The following is a 20156-nucleotide window of genomic DNA, read 5'->3' as shown; positions in this document are numbered from 1 at the left end:
GCCTTTTCATCTTGTCTATCGTTCTATGAATGTGGTTTTTGTTCCACAGGCTGCAAGATTGTAATTCTTCTTGCTTCTGCTGTCTGTCCTTTGGTGGATGAGTCTATCTACTCTTCTGTCATTCTTGAGAGTCAGGTTTACCCAGTGGTTAGTGTGGTCTTGGCTTAGTATGGTTTGAATTCTGGCTCTGTCCCTACTAACTGCATGATCTCAACAGGCAAATTAACCATGTTGGACTTCAATTCACTCATCTGTAAAATGGGCATAATTACAACTGGACACTCCTTACAGAACCGTGATGAATATTAACTTAGTTGTTACATACAAAGCATTATGAACAGTGCCTGACACTTAGTAAGTGCTCAGAAATTTCTAGCTATTATCTTTACCTACTCATTAGGACAGTCCTTCTGAAGGTCACCCTGTGTTAGTTTCCAATTAGGTTGTTGAAAATGATAAAAACATATACCGTAGGAAATTCTGAAATCCATTAGTTTCTTTGAATTCAATCTACCTTCCCGCTAATTAATCCAATGGTGGCAGCTTCACTGTGGCTGATTCCAAAGGTTAAAGCTTATTCTCTTCACCAGTGTAGCTAATTATAAACTGACTGAATAGACTTTTCTTCTTTTAATAGCAGATTAACTTTCTTCAGGACTTTGGTTCACTTCCCCTAAACTTGTATGGGCAGGATGGGAAAGGGAGGATGGACACAACAGGAGGAGCTGGCCCACGCTTCTCTGTGCAATGCCCGGGGGTCATCCAGTTCATCTGGGGATCACAGAGACCTGGCTGCACAGGAGGAAACTGCAAAAGAATTCTGCTGACGGGGCAGCCCATTGTCCCCTATAGGGGATGTTTTAGTTGAAGAAAACTGTTTAGGCAAAGATGGCAGGACTGAAACAGGTATGAATCATTCAAGTTCTCCACCTGTTTTTTGTGGTCTAACCACTTGTTAGAATCAGGACCCAGAAATGATTCAGGAGCACTTTGGAGGCTGTGGCGACTACCCTCTGGTCTTTTGATCTCCATTGCTATTCTCAGGAGGCAGAAGACCAGATACACTCCAATAAGGGGTGTGATTATAATGTAAATTAATCCCTTTAGGAAAGACACAGGCTACAGCTCACAGAGCCCATGGATTTTATTCCCTTAAAGTGTCCCCTTAGAGATACTGTATGATTATTCCAACAATGTTGCCATAACTATTTTAGAATTTACTTTTTGGAACTACTTAAAATTTTTCTTAAATTTTTTTGGCCATGCAGCACGGCATGTGGGATTTTATTTCCCAGACGAGGGATTGAACCCATGACCCTGCAGTGGAAGCGTGGAGTCCCAACTACTGGACCACCAAGGAAGTCCCTGGAACTACTCTTTGAATATATATGATGGTGGCCCTCTTCTAACTTAGAGGTGGGACCTTTCCTTTTTAAGTATGATTTCCAAACAAATTTTGTTATTAAGGTAAGATGAATGCTTCCAGACTGGTTAATATTATTTTGACAAAAATTAAGATGAAAACTTGGTTATGAGATTAAACTAAGGTTAAGCTGCTCCTGACACGCACTCCCAAAAAGGAATTTTAAAAGTATGTTGAGGAATGGCAGCATCACCTATGCCTGTTAACAATTTATTTGATAGACTTCAATTTGGATGTTTAAGTTCTGTTGTACTTGATTAAATGGACAAACTAATCCAATAATGAACTAACCAGTCAACTAGCCAAAGCTTCATTAACTTATACCCAAGTCTTGGAATCCCCAGAGTGGTTGCTTTCTGCCTGGACCACAGAGGAGGGTTTAAAGAAGTTTCTCCTTGTGCTTTTCCTGTCCCGGCTGCACTGAATCGCACCTATTCCATGACCACTCACTTCATCTGCGATGCACACGCCTCCCCACTCACGAACCAGCTCGAAGGCTTCCTTTAGAAACCCCTTTGGGTACTGGACAACGCCATTCACCCCCTGCAAAAGACCAAACCAAGAAGACTTAGAGTAACAGCACAGCCCTTGAAAGTACTAAAAGAGAATTGAAGATGGATTATGATCAACATTAGCGTTAGTGATACTAGCAATTTTTAAAACAGTCTCTAGAACTATTTCAACTATGGGTGAAAAGAGGGGCCATTACTCTTATGCCATGCCTGCTGAAAAAGGATGCAAACATATTCTTTCCTGAGAGTAGAGGAAAAGTAGATTAGGGGATTTAGTAAGATTATAGAAAGGCTCCCCCTGACAGTGTGGGTGATAAAGAACTAAAAATTGCTGGGGTTGTCTATTTTTACAGATTTAGGGATTCAATAGTTTCATCTATCTCTCTGTTCAGTCTGGGAGTGCAGGAGATGGTTTTTTCAAAGGTCAACTGAAAACCAGCGCCCCCTCATCTTTTTTTTAAGGGGACCAATGGAATGAATGAAGTTTGGAGAGGGACATAGCAGTGGTCACTTAAATAATTTGGAATTCTCTAGAATGTATGAGTTAAAAATCTGATAATTTAGAACTGAGCTCAATTAATGTTTGGTTAATACACTCACTTGAATCGGCTCTGCAAAAAATCCAGCAATTGATTTGGCCACAGAAGTGTTCAGAGTATCTTTGAATTGTTCAATATACTGGTCTTTAGCTTGGCAGCAGTCTGCAACAAACAAACAACAACAACAGAAAACACAGCATTTGAAGATGTGAGAATGGCATCCAGAAGAATGGGGGGGAAACAGGAAAAAAGAAAACAGGACAGTAAATTGAATAGAGTCCCTCAAGATACAGTAAACCAGGATATGAGGATATAGGTTTCTGAATGTTCTGAACATTCTGTCAGAATGACTCATACTTTGTTTCAAGCAGCTAGACTAGCATAGCCACAAAAGCATAAGCAAACCACTTCAGTTGTTTCCACCTGGAGAAGCAATGCTCCAAAGCATCATTGAGTCTGGTATTGATAGCTGTTTTATCTAAGGATACTGATCCTCTCAACAGTGTAGATTTAATTCAAATGTAATTGCTGTGTGGATTTAATCTATTTGGAAATAACCATGTTTACCTTTCATTGTTACTTAATCTGATGTGCAATTTTAAAGCAACAAAGTATCTCAGTCTTTATCATTAATAAATACGTTTATATAGCAATCAGAATTCAGTCTAAACAGGAATGTACTACAGTCAGATAACTTTCATCCATTATGGCAAGGCAGAGGAAGCTTTCTCCTCTGGAATACCAAAGGTCCAAGATCAAGCACATCCATGTATGACTGAACCTTCAGAATTTTTATCCACACCTGTAATTTGGTTCTAAACAGCATCACATAGTCTCTGAATCTAAACCCACATCCACGGATAGCAGAAGAGATGCAGAGAGAGAGCTGGGTGTGATGGGGGGTTTCTGCTGAAAGCAGTCTGGGAGGCAAGTCACCATCTACCATCATGATGCTTAGAGGCATGGCTGCGATCCTGTCTACTGAAGGCTAGAGATAAGGAATGGAAACCTTCAGTTATGGTCTTCAAAAGTGAACCATAAATATATTTTATATTGAATACTTCAGCTCTTCATTAAAAGTGGGAAAAACATGACCTGGCCCCAAACATACTTTGAGGCTACATGCGATGTTTGGGAAAGCTTGCTTGACAGAGTTACCTGATCTTTAGTTAGCTGGAGTTGAGGGTTGGGGGTTTGAAGAAGGAAGTAATGACATGAATAGCAAACCCAAGAAGTACATTTTTTAGCATCACTTATGTTGCATGATGGGTAGGATATAGTAGACAAATAAATCTGTGCCCCTAGAGGTTGAAATTTCCTATTATTATTAGGAAAGGAAGAGAAAACAACCTAGGATGGCCCTAAAGGGTGAATTAGATATATGTTCAAAGGATATAATTTGGGAATTTAGTAAGATCATTTGTAACTAGAGAAATGAAAGGGTGGAGCAAAATCAACCCTAATGGCTTAAATTTGGACAAAACCAAACCATGGAGAAGGTTTTGCTTGAACCTGCGCTAGATCTTTCATAATTTTCCCCCCCACTGCCCATAAATTCAGTGATGAGAGGTCATCAACTGTCATTGGCTTTTTCCTTCATTTCGCATTTACTTCATTGGCTCGTTGCTGTGGCTTCAGGTCAGGTCGCCTCTGGAGAGAGACTTGGTGCAGTAGTGTCACCATGACAACATCAAGCGAGTGGAGAGAGGATGCTGTCCTGTATGCTATCCAGGCAACGGAGTAGAGAGGGAAGAGTTTTCATTTTAGCTCGTGGTAAAGAGAGAGTTAAGCAGAGTGAGACGCCAAGAAAGAACTTTTTTTTTTAAGAAAAAGGAAACTTGTCTTGCAAAAGGAGAAAGAGAAATGACATGATCAGTACTAGGTTTGGAACACTTTGGGGTAGTGGGTTGAGAGGTGCTTTTCATCACAAGTTACATCTGAAATTCAGGGACTGGAATGACCAGTGGAAAAGAAAAAATCCTGAGGAGGAGGTGGAGGAAGGGAATGAAATCTACCACAAATATCTATATTAGGCTCAAAAATGGGTGATGACATACTTTTGAGGTGAAAGAAAAGCCCCCAACCAAGACTGGCACCTGGATGTGCCCACTGAATGAACTCTAAGAGGAATGGAGAACTGGAACCTTCTATACTCAGAATAATTCACACTTTGGGATGCATTTATAAACATACATGAATATGCCTTTTTACAGCAAATACCAAACTCTTCTCAGGCCCTAACAGCATCCGAGGAGGCTGAAGTCCCTTTTTTTTTTGCGATACGTGGGCCTCTCACTGTTGTGGCCTCTCCCGTTGCGGAGCACAGGCTCCGGACGTGCAGGCTCAGTGGCCATGGCTCACGGGCCCAGCCACTCCGCAGCATGTGGGATCTTCCCGGACCGGGGCACGAACGTGCGCCCCCCGCATCAGCAGGCGGACTCCCAACCACTTCGCCACCAGGGAAGCCCCTGAAGTCCCTTTTTGTATAAAGATATGATATCAGTCTTGTCTCTTGAAGATATGCGTTAAGAAAACAGCTGACTTCAGACGTGCCAAAGATCACAGTTCCGAGAAGCAGAAATGTCTGCCTGTCACTATCATTTAACCTCTAGAGGCCACTAGAGAGATGACCCTGGGGCTCTGGTATATTCCAGTTGGCCTGAGGGAGAGAAGGCCTCAGAGAGGGAGGGACACAGAGCTGGGAAGGAAGGAAGTGACCATGTCTTGAGGGCTTCTGCCGCTGAAGCTCTGCGCTGGTGCTTTTGACGTCTGTGAGGTTCATCCAACTGATCTTAGTTGTTGGTGCCACGTGGATATGAGATACAGTCATGACTGTACTTGGCATCACTACTGTCTGCCTGCCTCTACAAAAGCTCTCTTCCTTGGTCTCTTGAAGGCCTGGGATGAGGGGCCATGGGAGCAGGTATTGCCGTCTCCATTTCATAGATGAGAAACGGAGGCAAAAGATGGAACTTTGCTTGTAGCTGAGCCACGGTAGGGCTAAAAGTCCAACCCAGGGCTCCTGACTTATGTGTCTCTTCAATCCTGGCCAGCAGAGCAGGAATTATTTTTAAGCCTGGGTTCCTCCTGCTGGCATATGGGTGTGAACAAGGGTGGTCATGGCTGGGGAGTACTGGCTTTGAGGGCAGAAGAATTGGAGTCAAGTCCTAGCTCTCGGCCTCCTAGGTGTGGACGTGTTTCTCCATCTTTAAAATGGAGACTGTGAAAGATAGCTTTAAACTTCCCTATGGTTTTAAGTTCTGTGACTATAACATCTTGTTCTAAAGCTCATTCTTTCATCCTCCTACGTCCGTATTGCCATTATCCCATCTGAATTTTAAGATGACTGTGAATTTTCTTCCTTTCGAAGCTGATTTTTAAGGCTTCCATTTGCATTCTTCCTCTCAGCCCAGTGACACCCTGTTCCATTAAAGATCTCTCAGTTGGAGCGTTTAGTGATTTCCTTCAGCACTGCTTAGGGGCAGCTGTCCAAAGGGTCCTGCACTGGGATGACAAGTGCGAGGTGGACCTTGCTGATGAGCAAAGAACAGATGCTGACACCTTTACAACTTTTGAAGAGATGTCAGCAGCCTTCAGGAATGGTCTTCTGTTTTTTTTTTTTTTTTTGCGGTACGCAGGCCTCTCACTGTTGTGGCCTCTCCCGTTGCAGAGCACAGGCTCCGGACGTGCAGGCTCAGCAGCCATGGCTCACGGGCCCAGCCGCTCGGCGGCATGTGGGATCTTCCCGGACCAGGGCACGAACCCGTGTCTCCTGCATCGGCAGGCGGACTCTCAACCACTGCGCCACCAGGGAAGCCCTGGTCTTCTGTTTTGACAAAGGTTCTCATTTTGGCTGGTACTCTGAGTCCCTGGGGAACTTCCTCATTGGAGTTTTGAGATTTCTAAGTGTTCTTTCCCCTTTCCCCTTCTCCCATTGGGAATTGGCAAATAATCCCTCAAAACAACCCTTGTTTTCTTTTAAAATTGGTAGCAGAGCTATTGCTGGGAGAGCTAAGAGAGCGCCTTTAGTGAAGCAGCAGGTGACAGTCTGTTTTTGGCTTAGCTGTGACAGCATGAGATGCTGAGATGAGTTTCCTAACAGGAGATGGATGCTCTGATGGTATAGTGGTCATTGGCATAAGAGGTGTTAGTTCAGTGAGGGGTGATTTCCTAGTTGGATTTGCCTTGGCTTTCCCTTTCCCACTTTTTTGAATCTGTTCACCCAGGAATGGTTCTGCCTCTCTCCACATTCCTTACCCCTCCTGACCTTCCACCATGTGCCTCCCTCCCTGCCCAGCTGGACCTGGTGCACAGCTGCATTTCCTAATTGTTTGCACTGGAGAATCTCGGCAGTGGCTTCCTCCCCAAGGGCCACGGAAAACATCCGGGCACATCGTCTGCAAATGACAAAAGAGGGAGTTTAGCAAGACGTGAACACAAGACAGCCAATTTGGGGCAACCTATGGTGCCAGTTAAGGCAATTTGATACTAAGATTCCTCCTTTACTCTTCTCCCACTTAGAACAAAAACCTAATATTCTGCTTTGAAGAGATAATTTTTTTTCTTGGCAATCAATTATGAGGGCACTCTACAAAGCAAACTGATTTCAATGTCAGCCTGGAAACAATTTGCTCAAGAGTTTGGTCGGTAAGGGCATCTGAAAGAATAAGAATAATTAGGTATCTGATTCTGATGCTGAAAATGTGGAAACAGTGAGTGAGAACAGAAGGTGAGTACAGGGATGACTCTATGGAAATTTTATGCACTCAAGGCTCTGGGAAGTTATTTCAGTGCATTTATTTGCAGTTGACTTGATTTTATTTAAAAGCAAAAGAAAACTAAAAAAATCTCTGTCATTAATTATTACTCACACTCTGAAGGTCTTCCTAAGAAACATTTCCCTTAAATGGTCTTTAATTCGATTAAGTCAAATTGAGCCCCTGATTCATTATAGTTATGTAATATAAGCTAATTTGTATGAGTTTCTAGTCCTAATGCCTGGAAAATCTGATAAATGATTCCACACACCCAGGAGTTTTTAGAGAAATATGACAAAAATCTCAAAACTTACGGATTGGCAGCCCATCCCACTGGGGAGTTCCATTTTGTAGAACCCTACATTTGTCAAGCCAAGTGTGTAAGGACTGCATCCATGGTAGGCTCCTCTGCAGAGAGAGAACAGTGGGAGGACTGGGTTAAGTTTACTTTTCTATGATCACTGGCCTGTGGAACACTGGGTAGGACAAAAAAGGAAGTCCATATAGGCTATTCAGGCTATGGCTCCTTACCATAAGCAGAGATGAAAGTGGGCCCAGTGTCATAGGGCAAAGTCATGAGCTTCTGGGGGTGCAGACCAATCGTTCACTATTTGGCATAGGTCATAGTCAATGCCATACCTTTTTTTAACTTTTATTTTTTAAAATTTTAATCTTTAGTTTTTCTCTTATATTGGAGCATAGTTCATGAAAAACGTTGTGTGTTAGTTTCTGTACCACATCTTTAAAGTGAAAAAGCTGTCATGTCACCTTCTTTTTAATTCCAGAGGAGAATCTATGACAAAACTGGGACTCCAAACTCTTGGTTACCTCGGTCAGGGACCCCTACCTTGGATCAGGCCAATTTGGATGGTGTTATCCAGACATAAAATTCATTTGACTGACCCTACCCTAAAATCTAAAATTAGAAAAACACCCCAGGAAAGCCCCTCTCCTGCTTTAGGCTATATTTTAAAGATAAACATGTAATATTGGCGTGAGTCAATGTTAAAGTTGAATGTTCCAAGGTGTGGTTACCTGAAAGAAATGATATCTGTGTTATTTGAGTGTGCTCTGGCCATCAGCATGGCTAGGTCATTGGCTTCTGAGCCACTGTTCATCAGGAAAATGACCTGGAGAAAAAAAAAGACACATGGTCATGAGACACATGATTACCCAATTCATTCGATATTGTTAAAAACAGTGTATCCCAGCCTCTGATTATTAAGGAGAGTTCCCTTCGTACCAGCAGTCCCGTCATTGAATTACTATATTAATTCTACAGCTATTCACTTAGCAGCTGCTAAGCACTAGAGATACAAAAATGACTAAGGGATTGTCGGAGTTGTGAAATATTCCAGATTTTCATTGGTTTTACCTGATTCTCTGCAAAGTGCTAAGATGGAGAGACTTGCTGAGACATACAGTGGTTAGTGGCTGAGGGGCTCTGAGGACCAGGTCTCTTGGTTCTTGAACCTGGACTGCCCCACCTGATTCTGAAGGCTTGAGACAAGGCAGGCTCCCAGAGGAGCCTGTTCGGTGTTTGTGAATGTTAAAACAAACGAGCAACAAACAAAAAAGTGCAGCTCATCCTGGTTGAAAGAAAGGGGAGAACTGAAGGGTACTGGATCCTCCAGGCTCGGGGACTGGAAGGCCAGGGCTGTGCCCTTGCAGGCTTCCTCGTCTCTACTCATCCATGAGTATGTCTGCCCTGAACTGAGGTTGCAGCGCTTGCAACGTCCTCCATCTCTTGTAGATAACATAGTAAATATGGTGCCTAAATAATACAGGAAGATGATCATAATAGCTAACACCAGGTACGGCGCACTGTTCTAAATATGTATTAACTCATTGAATCCTGAAATGAAAACCTTGGCCAACATTTTAACATCTCAATTCAATCATTAATTCAATGATTCAATGATTAATTAATCATTAATTGTTAAAAAATTCAATATTTCAGACGCAGAAAAACATCTCATTTAGCAAAAATATCAAAGTGCATCTCAGACCAAATGAACTTAATTGTATATTAATTTTCTAAAAAAATGGCTCCACTCTTTGTTAAAGAAGAATGGTTAACCAACAAGGACCTACTGTGTAGCACAGGGAACTCTGCTCAATATTATGTAACAACCTAAATGGAAAAAGAATTTGAAAAAGAATAGATACATGGTTATGTATAACTGAATCACTTTGCTGGACGCCTGAAACTAACACAACATAGTTAAGCAACTCTACTCCAGTATAAAATAAAAAGTTTTTTTAAAAAAGAAGAAATTCCAATGACTTTGCAGAGGGGCTGTGGAGCAAAGAGATGAAAACTTCCTGAGGAACACAGAGGAGAGTGTCAGGAAGCCTGGGGCTCCCGCTAAGTGATTTCTGCAAAGATGTGGCGGTGAGGAGAGTGACCAAGGAGAGGCAGATGTTTGGAACTGATGAAGTGAACATCGGCTGGTTTCACCAGTAATTCATCAATTCCTTTCTTCTCCTAGAGTGCTTTCCGATATGGCCACTAGCGCACTCATTTTGGATGTTCAAAGAACAGACCTGATTCCCACCCATACTCTCATTTCCTAAGCCAGCTTCCCTGAGATCATGAGACTCCTATCCCTTTGAACTGGAAGCATCAGACCTTCAGAGGTTCAGGAAGAAGCGCTGAAAGCTTCTCTGCATATTCGTGGATCGGAGGGTGGAAGAAGACGGCACTTGTGTGCCACAGGCGGCCAAGCTGCTTTTGTGCCACTGCGTTTACTTTCCTGGACAAACAGAAGAGCAGAGTTACCCACAGTGCCAGCGGGCATGTCCCTCCCAACACAACACAGGCCATTGAACTCAAACCCACGGCTATTTCTCAAAGAGTTTCAAGAGGCTGATTTCATCCCCACACAAGAAAGAGTTTCTCTAACCACCAGAGGTATCTGGCAATGGGATATGTTGCCTCAAAATGTAATGAATTCCTCACCAAGAGGAGTGTTCAAAAGGAGACTTATGCGCTGGGGATTTTATTTTATTTATTTATTTTTAACATCTTTATTGGAGTATAATTGCTTTACAATGGTGTGTTAGTTTCTGCTTCACAACAAAATGAATCAGTTATATATATACATATGTTCCCATATCTCTTCCCGCTTGCGTCTCCCTCCCTCCCACCCTCCCTATCCCACCCCTCCAGGTGGTCACAAAGCACCGAGCTGATCTCCCTGTGCTATGTGGCTGCTTCCCACTAGCTATCTATCTTACGTTTGGTAGTGTATATATGTCCATGCCTCTCTCTCGCTTTGTCACAATTTACCCTTCCCCCTCCCCATATCCTCAAGTCCATTCTCTAGTAAGTGTGTGTCTTTATTCCTGTTTTACCCCTAGGTTCTTCATGACATTTTTTTTTCTTAAATTCCATGTGTATGTGTTAGCATACAGTATTTGTCTCTCTCTTTCTGACTTACTTCACTCTGTATGACAGATTCTAGGTCTATCCACCTCATTACAATAGCTCAATTTCGTTTCTTTTTATGGCTGAGTAATATTCCATTGTATATATGTGCCACACCTTCTTTATCCATTCATCCGATGATGGACACTTAGGTTGTTTCCATCTCTAGGCTATTGTAAATAGAGCTGCAGTGAACATTTTGGTACATGACTCTTTTTGAATTATGGTTTTCTCAGGGTATATGCCCAGTAGTGAGAATGCTGGGTCATATGGTAGTTCTATTTGTAGGTTTTTAAGGAACCTCCATACTGTTCTCCACAGTGGCTGTATCAACTTACATTCCCACCAACAGTGTAAGAGGGTTCCCTTTGCTCCACACCCTCTCCAGCATTTATTGTTTCTAGATTTTTTGATGATGGCCATTCTGACTGGTGTGAGATGATATCTCATTGTAGTTTTAATCTGCATTTCTCTAATGATTAGTGATGTTGAGCATTCTTTCATGTGTTTGTTGGCAGTCTGTATATCTTCTTTGGAGAAATGTCTATTTAGGTCTTCTGCCCATTTTTGGATTGTGTTGTTTGTTTTTTTGTTATTAAGCTGCATGAGCTGCTTATAAATTTTGGAGATTAATCCTTTGTCAGTTGCTTCATTTGCAAATATTTTCTCCCATTCTGTGGGTTGTCTTTTGGTCTTGTTTATGGTTTCCTTTGCTGTGCAAAAGCTTTGAAGTTTCATTATGTCCCATTTGTTTATTTTTGGTTTTATTTCCATTTCTCTAGGAGGTGGGTCAAAAAGGACCTTGCTGTGATTTATGTCATAGAGTGTCCTGCCTATGTTTTCCTCTAAGAGTTTGATAGTTTCTGGCCTTACATTTAGGTCTTTAATCCATTTTGAGCTTATTTTTGTGTATGGTGTTAGGGAGTGATCTAATTTCATACTTTTACATGTAGCTGTCCAGTTTTCCCAGCACCACTTATTGAAGAGTCTGTCCTTTCTCCACTGTACAATCCTGCCTCCTTTATCAAAGATAAGGTGACCATATGTGCATGGGTTTATCTCTGGGATTTCTATCCAGTTCCATTGATCTATATTTCTGTTTTTGTACCAGTACCATACTGTCTTGATTACTGTAGATTTGTAGTATAGTCTGAAGTCAGAAAGCCTGATTCCTCCAGCTCCGTTTTTCATTCTCAGGATTGCTTTGGCTGTTCGGGGTCTTTTGTGTTTCCATGCAAATTGTGAAATTTTTTGTTCTAGTTCTGTGAAAAATGCCAGTGGTAGTTTGGTAGGGATTGCATTGAATCTGTAGATTGCTTTGGGTAGAAGATTCATTTTCACAATGTTGATTCTTCCAATCCAAGAACATGGTATATCTCTCCATCTATTTGTATCATCTTTAATTTCTTTCATCAGTGTCATATAATTTTCTGCATACAGGTCTTTTGTCTCCCTAGGTAAGTTTATTCCTAGATATTTTATTCTTTTTCTTGCGATGATAAATGGGAGTGTTTTCTTGATTTCACTTTCAGATTTTTCATCCTTAGTGTATAGGAATGCCAGAGATTTCTGTTCATTAATTTTGTATCCTGCTACTTTACCAAATTCATTGATTAGCTCTAGTAGTTTTCTGGTAGCATCTTTAGGATTCTCTACGTATAGTATCATGTCATCTGCAAATAGTGACAACTTTACTTCTTCTTTTCCGATTTGGATTCCTTTTATTTCCTTTTCTTCTCTGATTGCTGTGGCTAAAACTTCCAAAACTGTGTTGAATAAGAGTGGTGAGAGTGAGCAACCTTGTCTTCTTCCTGATCTTAGTGGAAATGCTTTCAGTTTTTCACCATTGAGGACAATGTTGGCTGTGGGTTTGTCATACATGGCCTTTATTATGTTGAGGAAAGTTCCCTCTATGCCTACTTTCTGCAGGGTTTTTATCATAAATGGGTGTTGAATTTTGTCAAAAGCTTTCTCTGCATCTATTGAGATGATCATATGGTTTTTCTCCTTCAATTTGTTAATATGGTGTATCACGTTGATTGATTTGCGTATATTGAAGAATCCTTGCGTTCCTGGAATAAACCCCACTTGATCATGGTGTATGATCCGTTTAATGTGCTGTTGGATTGTGTTTGCTAGTATTTTGTTGAGGATTTTTGCATCTAAGTTCATCAGTGTTATTGGCCTGTAGTTTTCTTTCTTTGTGACGTCCTTGTTTGGTTTTGGTATCAGGGTGATGGTGGCCTCGTAGAATGAGTTTGGGAGTGTTCCTCCCTCTGCTATATTTTGGAAGATTTTGAGAAGGATAGGTGTTAGCTCTCTTCTAAATGTTTGATGGAATTCACCTGTGAATCCATCTGGTCCTGGGCTTTTGTTTGTCGGAAGATTAAAATTTTAATCACAGCTTCAACTTCAGTGCTTGTGATTGGTCTGTTTATATTTTCTATTTCTTCCTGGTTCAGTCTCAGGAGGTTGTGCTTTCTAAGAATTTGTCCATTTCTTCCAGGTTGTCCATTTTATTGGCATATAGTTGCTTGTTGTAATCTCTTATGATCCTTTGTATTTCTGCAGTGTCAGTTGTTACTTCTTCTTTTTCATTTCTAATTCTATTGATTTGAGTCTTCTCCCTTTTGTTCTTGATGAGTCTGGCTAATGGTTTATCAATTTTGTTTATCTTCTCAAGGAACCAACTTTTAGTTTTATTGATCTTTGCTATCGTTTCCTTCATTTCTTTTTCATTTATTTCTGATCTGATCTTTATGATTTCTTTCCTTCTGCTAACTTTGGGGTTTTTCTATTGTTCTTTCTCTAATTGCTTTAGGTGCAAGGTTAGGTTGTTTATTCGAGATGTTTCCTGTTTCTTAAGGTAGGATTTTATTGCTATAAACTTCCCTCTTAGAACTGCTTTTGCTGCATCCCATAGATTTTGGGTCGTCGTGTCTCCATTGTCATTTGTTTCTAGATATTTTTTGATTTCCTCTTTGATTTCTTCAGTGATCACTTCGTTATTAAGTAGTGTATTGTTTAACCTCCATGTGTTTGTATTTTTTACAGATCTTTTCCTGTAATTGATATCTAGTCTCATAGCGTTGTGGTCAGAAAAGATACTTGATACAATTTCAATTTTCTTAAATTTACCAAGGCTTGATTTGTGACCCAAGATATGATCTATCCTGGAGAATGTTCCATGAGCACTAGAGAAAAATGTGTATTCTGTTGTTTTTGGATGGAATGTCCTATAAATATCAATTAAGTCCATCTTTTTTAATGTGTCATTTAAAGCTTGCATTACCTTATCTATTTTCATTTTGGATCATCTGTCCATTGGTGAAAGTGGGGTGTTAAAATCCCCTATTGTGATTGTGTTACTGTCAATTTCCCCTTTTATGGCTGTTAGCATTTGCCTTATGTATTCAGGTGCTCCTATGTTGGGTGCATAAATATTTACAATTGTTATATCTTCTTCTTGGATTGATCCCTTGATCATTATGTAGTGTTCTTATTGTCTCTTGTAATAGTCTTTATTTTAAAGTCTCTTTTATCAGAGATGCGTATTGCTACTCCAGGTTTCTTTTGATTTCCATTTGCATGGAATATCTTTTTCCATCCCCTCACTTTCAGTCTGTATGTGTCCCTAGGTCTGAAGTGGGTCTCTTGTAGACAGCACATATGTGGATCTTGTTTTTGTATCCATTCAGCCAGTCTATGTCTTTTGGTTGGAGCATTTAATCCATTTACATTTAAGGTAGTTATTGATATGTATGTTCCTATTACCATTTTCTTAATTGTTTTGGGTTTATTATTGTAAGTCTTTTCCTTCTCTTGTGTTTCCTGCCTAGAGAAGTTGCTTTAGCATTTGTTGTAGAGCTGGTTTGGTGGTGCTGAATTCTCTTAGTTCTTGGTTGTCTGTAAAGGTTTTAATTTCTCTTTTGAAACTGAATGAGATCCTTGCTGGTTACAGTAATCTTGGTTGTAGGTTTTTCCCTTTCATCTCTTTAAATATGTCCTGCCACTCCCTTCTGGTTTGCAGTTTCTGCTGAAAAATCAGCTGTTAACCTTATGGGGATTCCCTTGTATGTTATTTGTTGCTTTTCGCTTGCTGCTTTTAATATTTTTTGTTTGTATTTAACTTTTGATAGTTTGATTAATATGTGTTGTGGTGTGTTTCTCCATGGATTTATCCTGTATAGGACTCTCTGCACTTCCTGGACTTGATTGACTATTTCCTTTCCCATATTAGGGAAGTTTTCAAGTATAATCTCCTCAAGTATTTTCTCAGTCCCTTTTTTTTTTCTCGTCTCTGGGACCTCTATAATTCGAATGTTGCTTTGTTTAATGTTGTCCTAGAGGTCTCTGAGACTGTCCTCAATTCTTTTCATTCTTTTTTCTTAATTCTGGTCTGTGATAGTTATTTCTCCTATTTTATCTTCTAGGTCACTTATCTGTTCTTCTGCCTCAGTTATTCTGCTCTTGATTCCTTCTAGAGAATTTTTAATTTCATTTATTGTGTTGTTCATCATTGTTTGTTTGCTCTTTAATTCTTCTAGGTCCTTGGTAAACGTGTGTTGTATTTTCTCCATTCTATTTCCAAGATTTTGGATCACCTTTACTATCATTACTCTGAATTCTTTTTCAAGTAGACTGCCTATTTCCTCTGCATTTGTTTGGTCTGGTGGGTTTTTGCCTTGCTCCTTTATCTGCTGTGTATTTCTCTGTCTTCTCATTTTGCTTAACTTACTGTGTTTGGGGTCTCCTTTTCACAGGCTGCAGGTTCATCGTTCCTGTTGTTTTTGGTGTCTGCCCTCAGTGGGTAAGGTTGGTTCAGTGGGTAGTGTAGGCTTCCTGGTGGAGGGGACTGTGCCTGTGTTCTGGTGGATGAGGCTGGATCTTGTCTTTCTGGTGGGCAGGACCACATCTGGTGGTGTGTTTTAGGGTGTCCGTGAGCTTATTATGATTTTAGGCAGCTTGTTTGCTAATGCATCAGTTTGTATTCCTGTCTTGGTAGTTGTTTGGCATGGGGTGTCCAGCACTGTAGCTTGCTGGTTGTTGAGTGGAGCTGGGTCTTAATTGAGATGGAGATCTCTGGGAGAGCTTTTGACGTGTGATATTACATGGAGCTGGGAGGTCTCTGGTGGACCAGTGTCCTGAACTCACCTCTCCCACCTCCTAGGCTCAGGCCTGACACCTGGCAGGAGCACCAAGACCCTGTCAACCATATGGCTCAGAAGAAAATGGAGAAAAAAAAGAAAGAAAGAAGGAAATAAAATAAAGTTATTAAAATAAAAAATTATTAAAAATTATAAAATTAAAAGTAGTAAAAACAAAGAAAGACAGAAGAGAGCAACTAAATCAATAAACAAATCTACCAATGATAATAAGCTCTAAATACTAAACTAAGATATACATAAAACCAGAAACAAATTAGATGCAGAAAGCAAACCCCAAGTCTACGGTTGCTCGCAAAGTCCACCTCCTCAATTTGGGATGATTCGTTGTCTATTCAGGTATTCCACAGATGCAGGGTACATCAAGTTGATTGTGGAGCTTTAATCCGCTGCTTCTGAGGCTGCTGGGAGAGATTTCCCTTTCTCTTCTTTGTTCGCACAGCTCCCGGGGTTCAACTTTGGATTTGGCCCCGCCTCTGCATGTAGGTCGCTGGAGGGCGTCTGTTTTTCGCTCAGACAGGATGGGGTTAAAGGAGCAGCTGATTAGGGGGCTCTGGCTCACTCAGGCCGGGGGGGAGGGAAGGGTACGGAGTGCGGGGCGAGCCTGCGGCGGCAGAGGCCGGCGTGACGTTGCACCATCCTGAGGCGCGCCGTGCGTTCTCCCGGGGAAGTTGTCCCTGGATCCCGGGACCCTGGCAGTGGCGGGTTGTACAGGCTCCCCGGAAGGGGGCTGTGGATAGTGACCTGTGCTCGCACACAGGCTTCTTGGTGGCGGCAGCAGCATCCTTAGCGTCTCATGCCCGTCTCTGGGGTCCACGCTTTTAGCCGCGGCTCGTGCCCGTCTCTGGGGTCCGCGCTTTTAGCCACGGCTCGTGCCTGCCTCCGGAGCTCCTTTATGCAGCGCTCTTAATCCCCTCTCCTCGCGCACCAGGAAACAAAGAGGGAAGAAAACGTCTCTTGCCTCTTCGGCAGGTCCAGACTTTTCCCCGGACTCCCTCCCGGCTAGCCGTGGTGCACTAACCCCCTGCAGACTGTGTTCACGCTGCCAACCCCAGTCCTCTCCCGGTGCTCCGACTGAAGTCCGAGCCTCAGCTCCCAGCCCCGCCCGCCACGGCGGGTGAGCAGATAAGCCTCTCAGGCTGGTGAGTGCCGGTCGGCCCCGATCCTCTGTGCGGGAATCTCTCCGCTTTGCCCTCCGCAACCCTGTTGCTGTGCTCTCCTCCGCGGCTCCGAAGCTTCCCCCCTCCGCCACCCGCAGTCTTCTCCCGTGAAGGGGCTTCCTAGTGTGTGGAAACCTTTCCTCCTTCACAGCTCCCTCCCACTGGTGCAGGTCCCGTCCCTATTCTTTTGTCTCTGTTTATTCTTTTTTCTTTGGCCCTACCCAGGTACGTGGGGAGTTTCTTGCCTTTTGGGAAGTCTGAGGTGTTCTGCCAGCGGTCAGTGGGTGTTCTGTAGGAGTTGTTCCACATGTAGATGTATTTCTGGTGTATCTGTGGGGAGGAAGGTGATCTCCGCATCTTACTCCTCCGCCATCTTGAAGTGCCCCTCTTAACTGAGGTTCTGAATCACTAACATGATCATTAGCCTGTTTATCGTATATCTTTCTGGCGTGAAAACCCCAGAATTTTAAGCATACTCACGGGTGGCAGTGACCAACACTGACAGTGACAATCCCAGAAAAGAAGTCCAGGTATCTGTTTCCTTCATAATCAAAGAGCCACTCCATGTATCCCTGGTGGAGCAACAAGGGCTCTGAGAAATAGGCCGTCAGCACAGGAGAAAGATGTTGCTTGTGGATCTCCAGGACTCGATTATAGGCAAGGGACTGTAGGTAGGCAAGATTTAAGCATTTAACATCTTCCTTATCCCCACATTGCTTACAACATCACTAGCAGGTCCATATAGCAGTGCCTGGCCTCCCACCACCCCGGCACAGGGCTGCTGCTATTTGCCCAGTGACCTCCTTGCGGGACAGACACCCAGGTCCTTCCTCTCAAGTGGAGGAAATTATTCATGTGGCCCTTTAATCCCTTTGTAGATCAAACATGGAGAAGGGGGCTGGAATTTTCTACCTCTCAATGGAAAGCCTTGGCTTTGAGTTAATTCTAGCTGTGAAAAAAAGTAAAAGACTTTGGAAGTAAATGTCTGAAGTAATTTTTTTTTTTTTTTTTTAAGAATAAAAGAATTGGGCTTCCCTGGTGGCACAGTGGTTGGGAGTCCGCCTGCCGATGCAGGGGACACGGGTTCGTGCCCTGGTCCGGGAAGATCCCACATGCTGCGCAGCGGCTGGGCCCGTGAGCCATGGCCGCTGAGCCTGCGCTTCCGGAGCCTGTGCTCCGCAACGTGAGAGGACACAACAGTGAGGCCTGCGTACCGGAAAAAAAAAAAAAAAAAAAAAAAGAAGAAAAAAACAAACAATGAAGTGCTTGTGGTGTTTATGTCTTTAATTACAAAGCCTCTGTCCTATAGTTCTCCTCTCTGTGGGTCCCTCCTGACTCTATTAATTCTACAATTTCTAACTTATGAATATTATGTAGGATGAAGGGGTGTTGGGGAGGGAGACAGAGACACAGAGAGAGAGAGAGAGAGAATGAGTCCAATATTTATTAGCCTGAGAGCAAAATGATAACTTTATATTTTTTGGTGGAGGACTCAGGAAGGTCAGATTATGCATTGACATATGAGATAGAATAAAACGTGAGCCTTCACATTTGTGATCTATGTATTTCTTTGTGTGTGTACATCTATGCCTACATCCCTGGGATACATATATTGTCATGGACAGGCTCTTCCTTGTATCCTCTGTCTCCTTCTGTTTTGTCTCTCCATCTCTGCCTCTGTCTGTCTCTGTCTCACACACACACCAACTCCTGCAATGCCACTGAATGGGGTGAGAGTTCAGATACTCCCAGTGACTTAAGGGATAGGACATCTGAGACGGATGGCTCAGTGGCAGGCAGGGCCGTCTGTGGGTCCTTCTTGAGGAAGCAACTACTTGAGGCCTCCCAGGAAGAACCACCTCGCTGGGGTATTCCCAAAGCTCTTACTCTCACCTGGTATCTTTCAGGTGTGAAGTCACACGGAGGCATGCTGGGCTTTGTATGAAGACCGAGCTTGGTTACAGAGGTCCAGAAAGCACCTACTGAAAGTGAAGTGAAGTGTTAGTGTCCTCAGCTAAGCATCACACAGGCACGTTCGTAAGAATCATCTATAGTTACCTGAATCAAAGTCCTGAGGCACTTTTGTTTATTTCTTATTTAAATCAGCCTTTGGATTTAAAACTGAGGTATCTTTTTTTTTTTTTTTTTTACAGCTCAGAAAGAGTTTTACTCACAAGGCAGCCAAGCGAGGAGACTGGAGGACAAGTCTCAGAACTGCCTCCCCAGTTGGGATATTTATGGAATAAGCAGGGTGGTCTTAGATGTGGGGAAAGGTAATCGGAGGTAGGGAAGGAGGTGAGGTAATTGGTGCTCTGCGCAGGTGCATCTCAGTTACGAAGTCTGCATATTCAAAACGGAGGCAATGAGCGGCACGGATGGTGGAGTTTTCCAGCCTCTGACGTCACCAGGCCAGTGAGCGCAGGCCCCAAACTGAGGTATATTAATAATGAATTTTCTTAAACAACAAGGTCCTACTGCACTGCACAGGGAACTATATTCAATATCCTGTGATAAATCATAATGGAAAAGAACATGTAAAAGAATATATGTGTATAACTGAGTCACTGCAGTACAGCAGAAATTAACACAACATTGTAAATCAACTATGCTTCAATAAAATTAAAAATTAAAAAATAATGAATTTTCTGGAGAAAAAAAGGGAGGTCCTCTCAAATCTAGTCAGGAAAGGCACAGAGGATACGGGGGAAGTCATGGTTTCTCCCACCTGGGTCCCTCACAAGCCTGGGAAGTTCCTCCCTCTGCTGCCTGTATGGACTGTAATTCTCTGTTCAGTTCAAACTTCTGCCAGGGCTGGGGGTTGCAGGAGTCCATTCTCTGTCAATAGAGGTGCTTTCTAAGCTTTGACCTTCCTAGTCCCTGAATCCCAGTGCCTAGCCCAGTTCCCAGTACTGGGTTGGCTCCAATAAACAAAGAACAAATGGCTTTTGACTATTCTTGTAGAGCATGAGGAGAGAGAGGTGCTAGGCCATGTACTATGATAATAAATACATGCAAGGAGATCTGGAAGACAAAACCTTCCTGTAAAACACAACCTGAAGTCCATGACAACACAAGACCGTGGCAAAGAAAAGATAAGCTGGGCCAGAGGAATCATTAAATATTTGGAGCTAGAAGGAAGCTTAGATTTTTTTTGTGTGTGTGGGGGGGTC

The 20156-nt window shown here is 42.4% G+C and overlaps 1 protein-coding gene across 2 annotated transcripts in view; it reads right to left on the bottom strand.

The window, feature by feature from the left end:
• Positions 1–20156, bottom strand: part of AGXT2 (alanine--glyoxylate aminotransferase 2) — a 47203-nt gene that overhangs the window by 21114 nt on the left and 5933 nt on the right. Inside the window, exons 2-9 of one of the 2 annotated variants that reach the window (XM_060009606.1) lie at positions 18880–18968; positions 17467–17651; positions 9864–9987; positions 8267–8361; positions 7546–7639; positions 6778–6871; positions 2536–2636; positions 1874–1966 (exon numbers count right to left, since the gene is read on the bottom strand). In XM_060009606.1, coding sequence (XP_059865589.1) covers positions 1874–1966; positions 2536–2636; positions 6778–6871; positions 7546–7639; positions 8267–8361; positions 9864–9987; positions 17467–17651; positions 18880–18968 — 875 coding nt within the window. The remainder of the gene's footprint in view (positions 1–1873; positions 1967–2535; positions 2637–6777; positions 6872–7545; positions 7640–8266; positions 8362–9863; positions 9988–17466; positions 17652–18879; positions 18969–20156) is intronic. The other variant, XM_060009607.1, reaches the window with a different exon arrangement.

Source organism: Delphinus delphis, chromosome 3 (genome assembly GCF_949987515.2).
Source record: "Delphinus delphis chromosome 3, mDelDel1.2, whole genome shotgun sequence".
NCBI lineage: Eukaryota > Metazoa > Chordata > Mammalia > Artiodactyla > Delphinidae > Delphinus > Delphinus delphis.
Note: the sequence above shows the minus strand (reverse complement) of the source record. Positions and strands in the feature narration are given on the sequence as shown.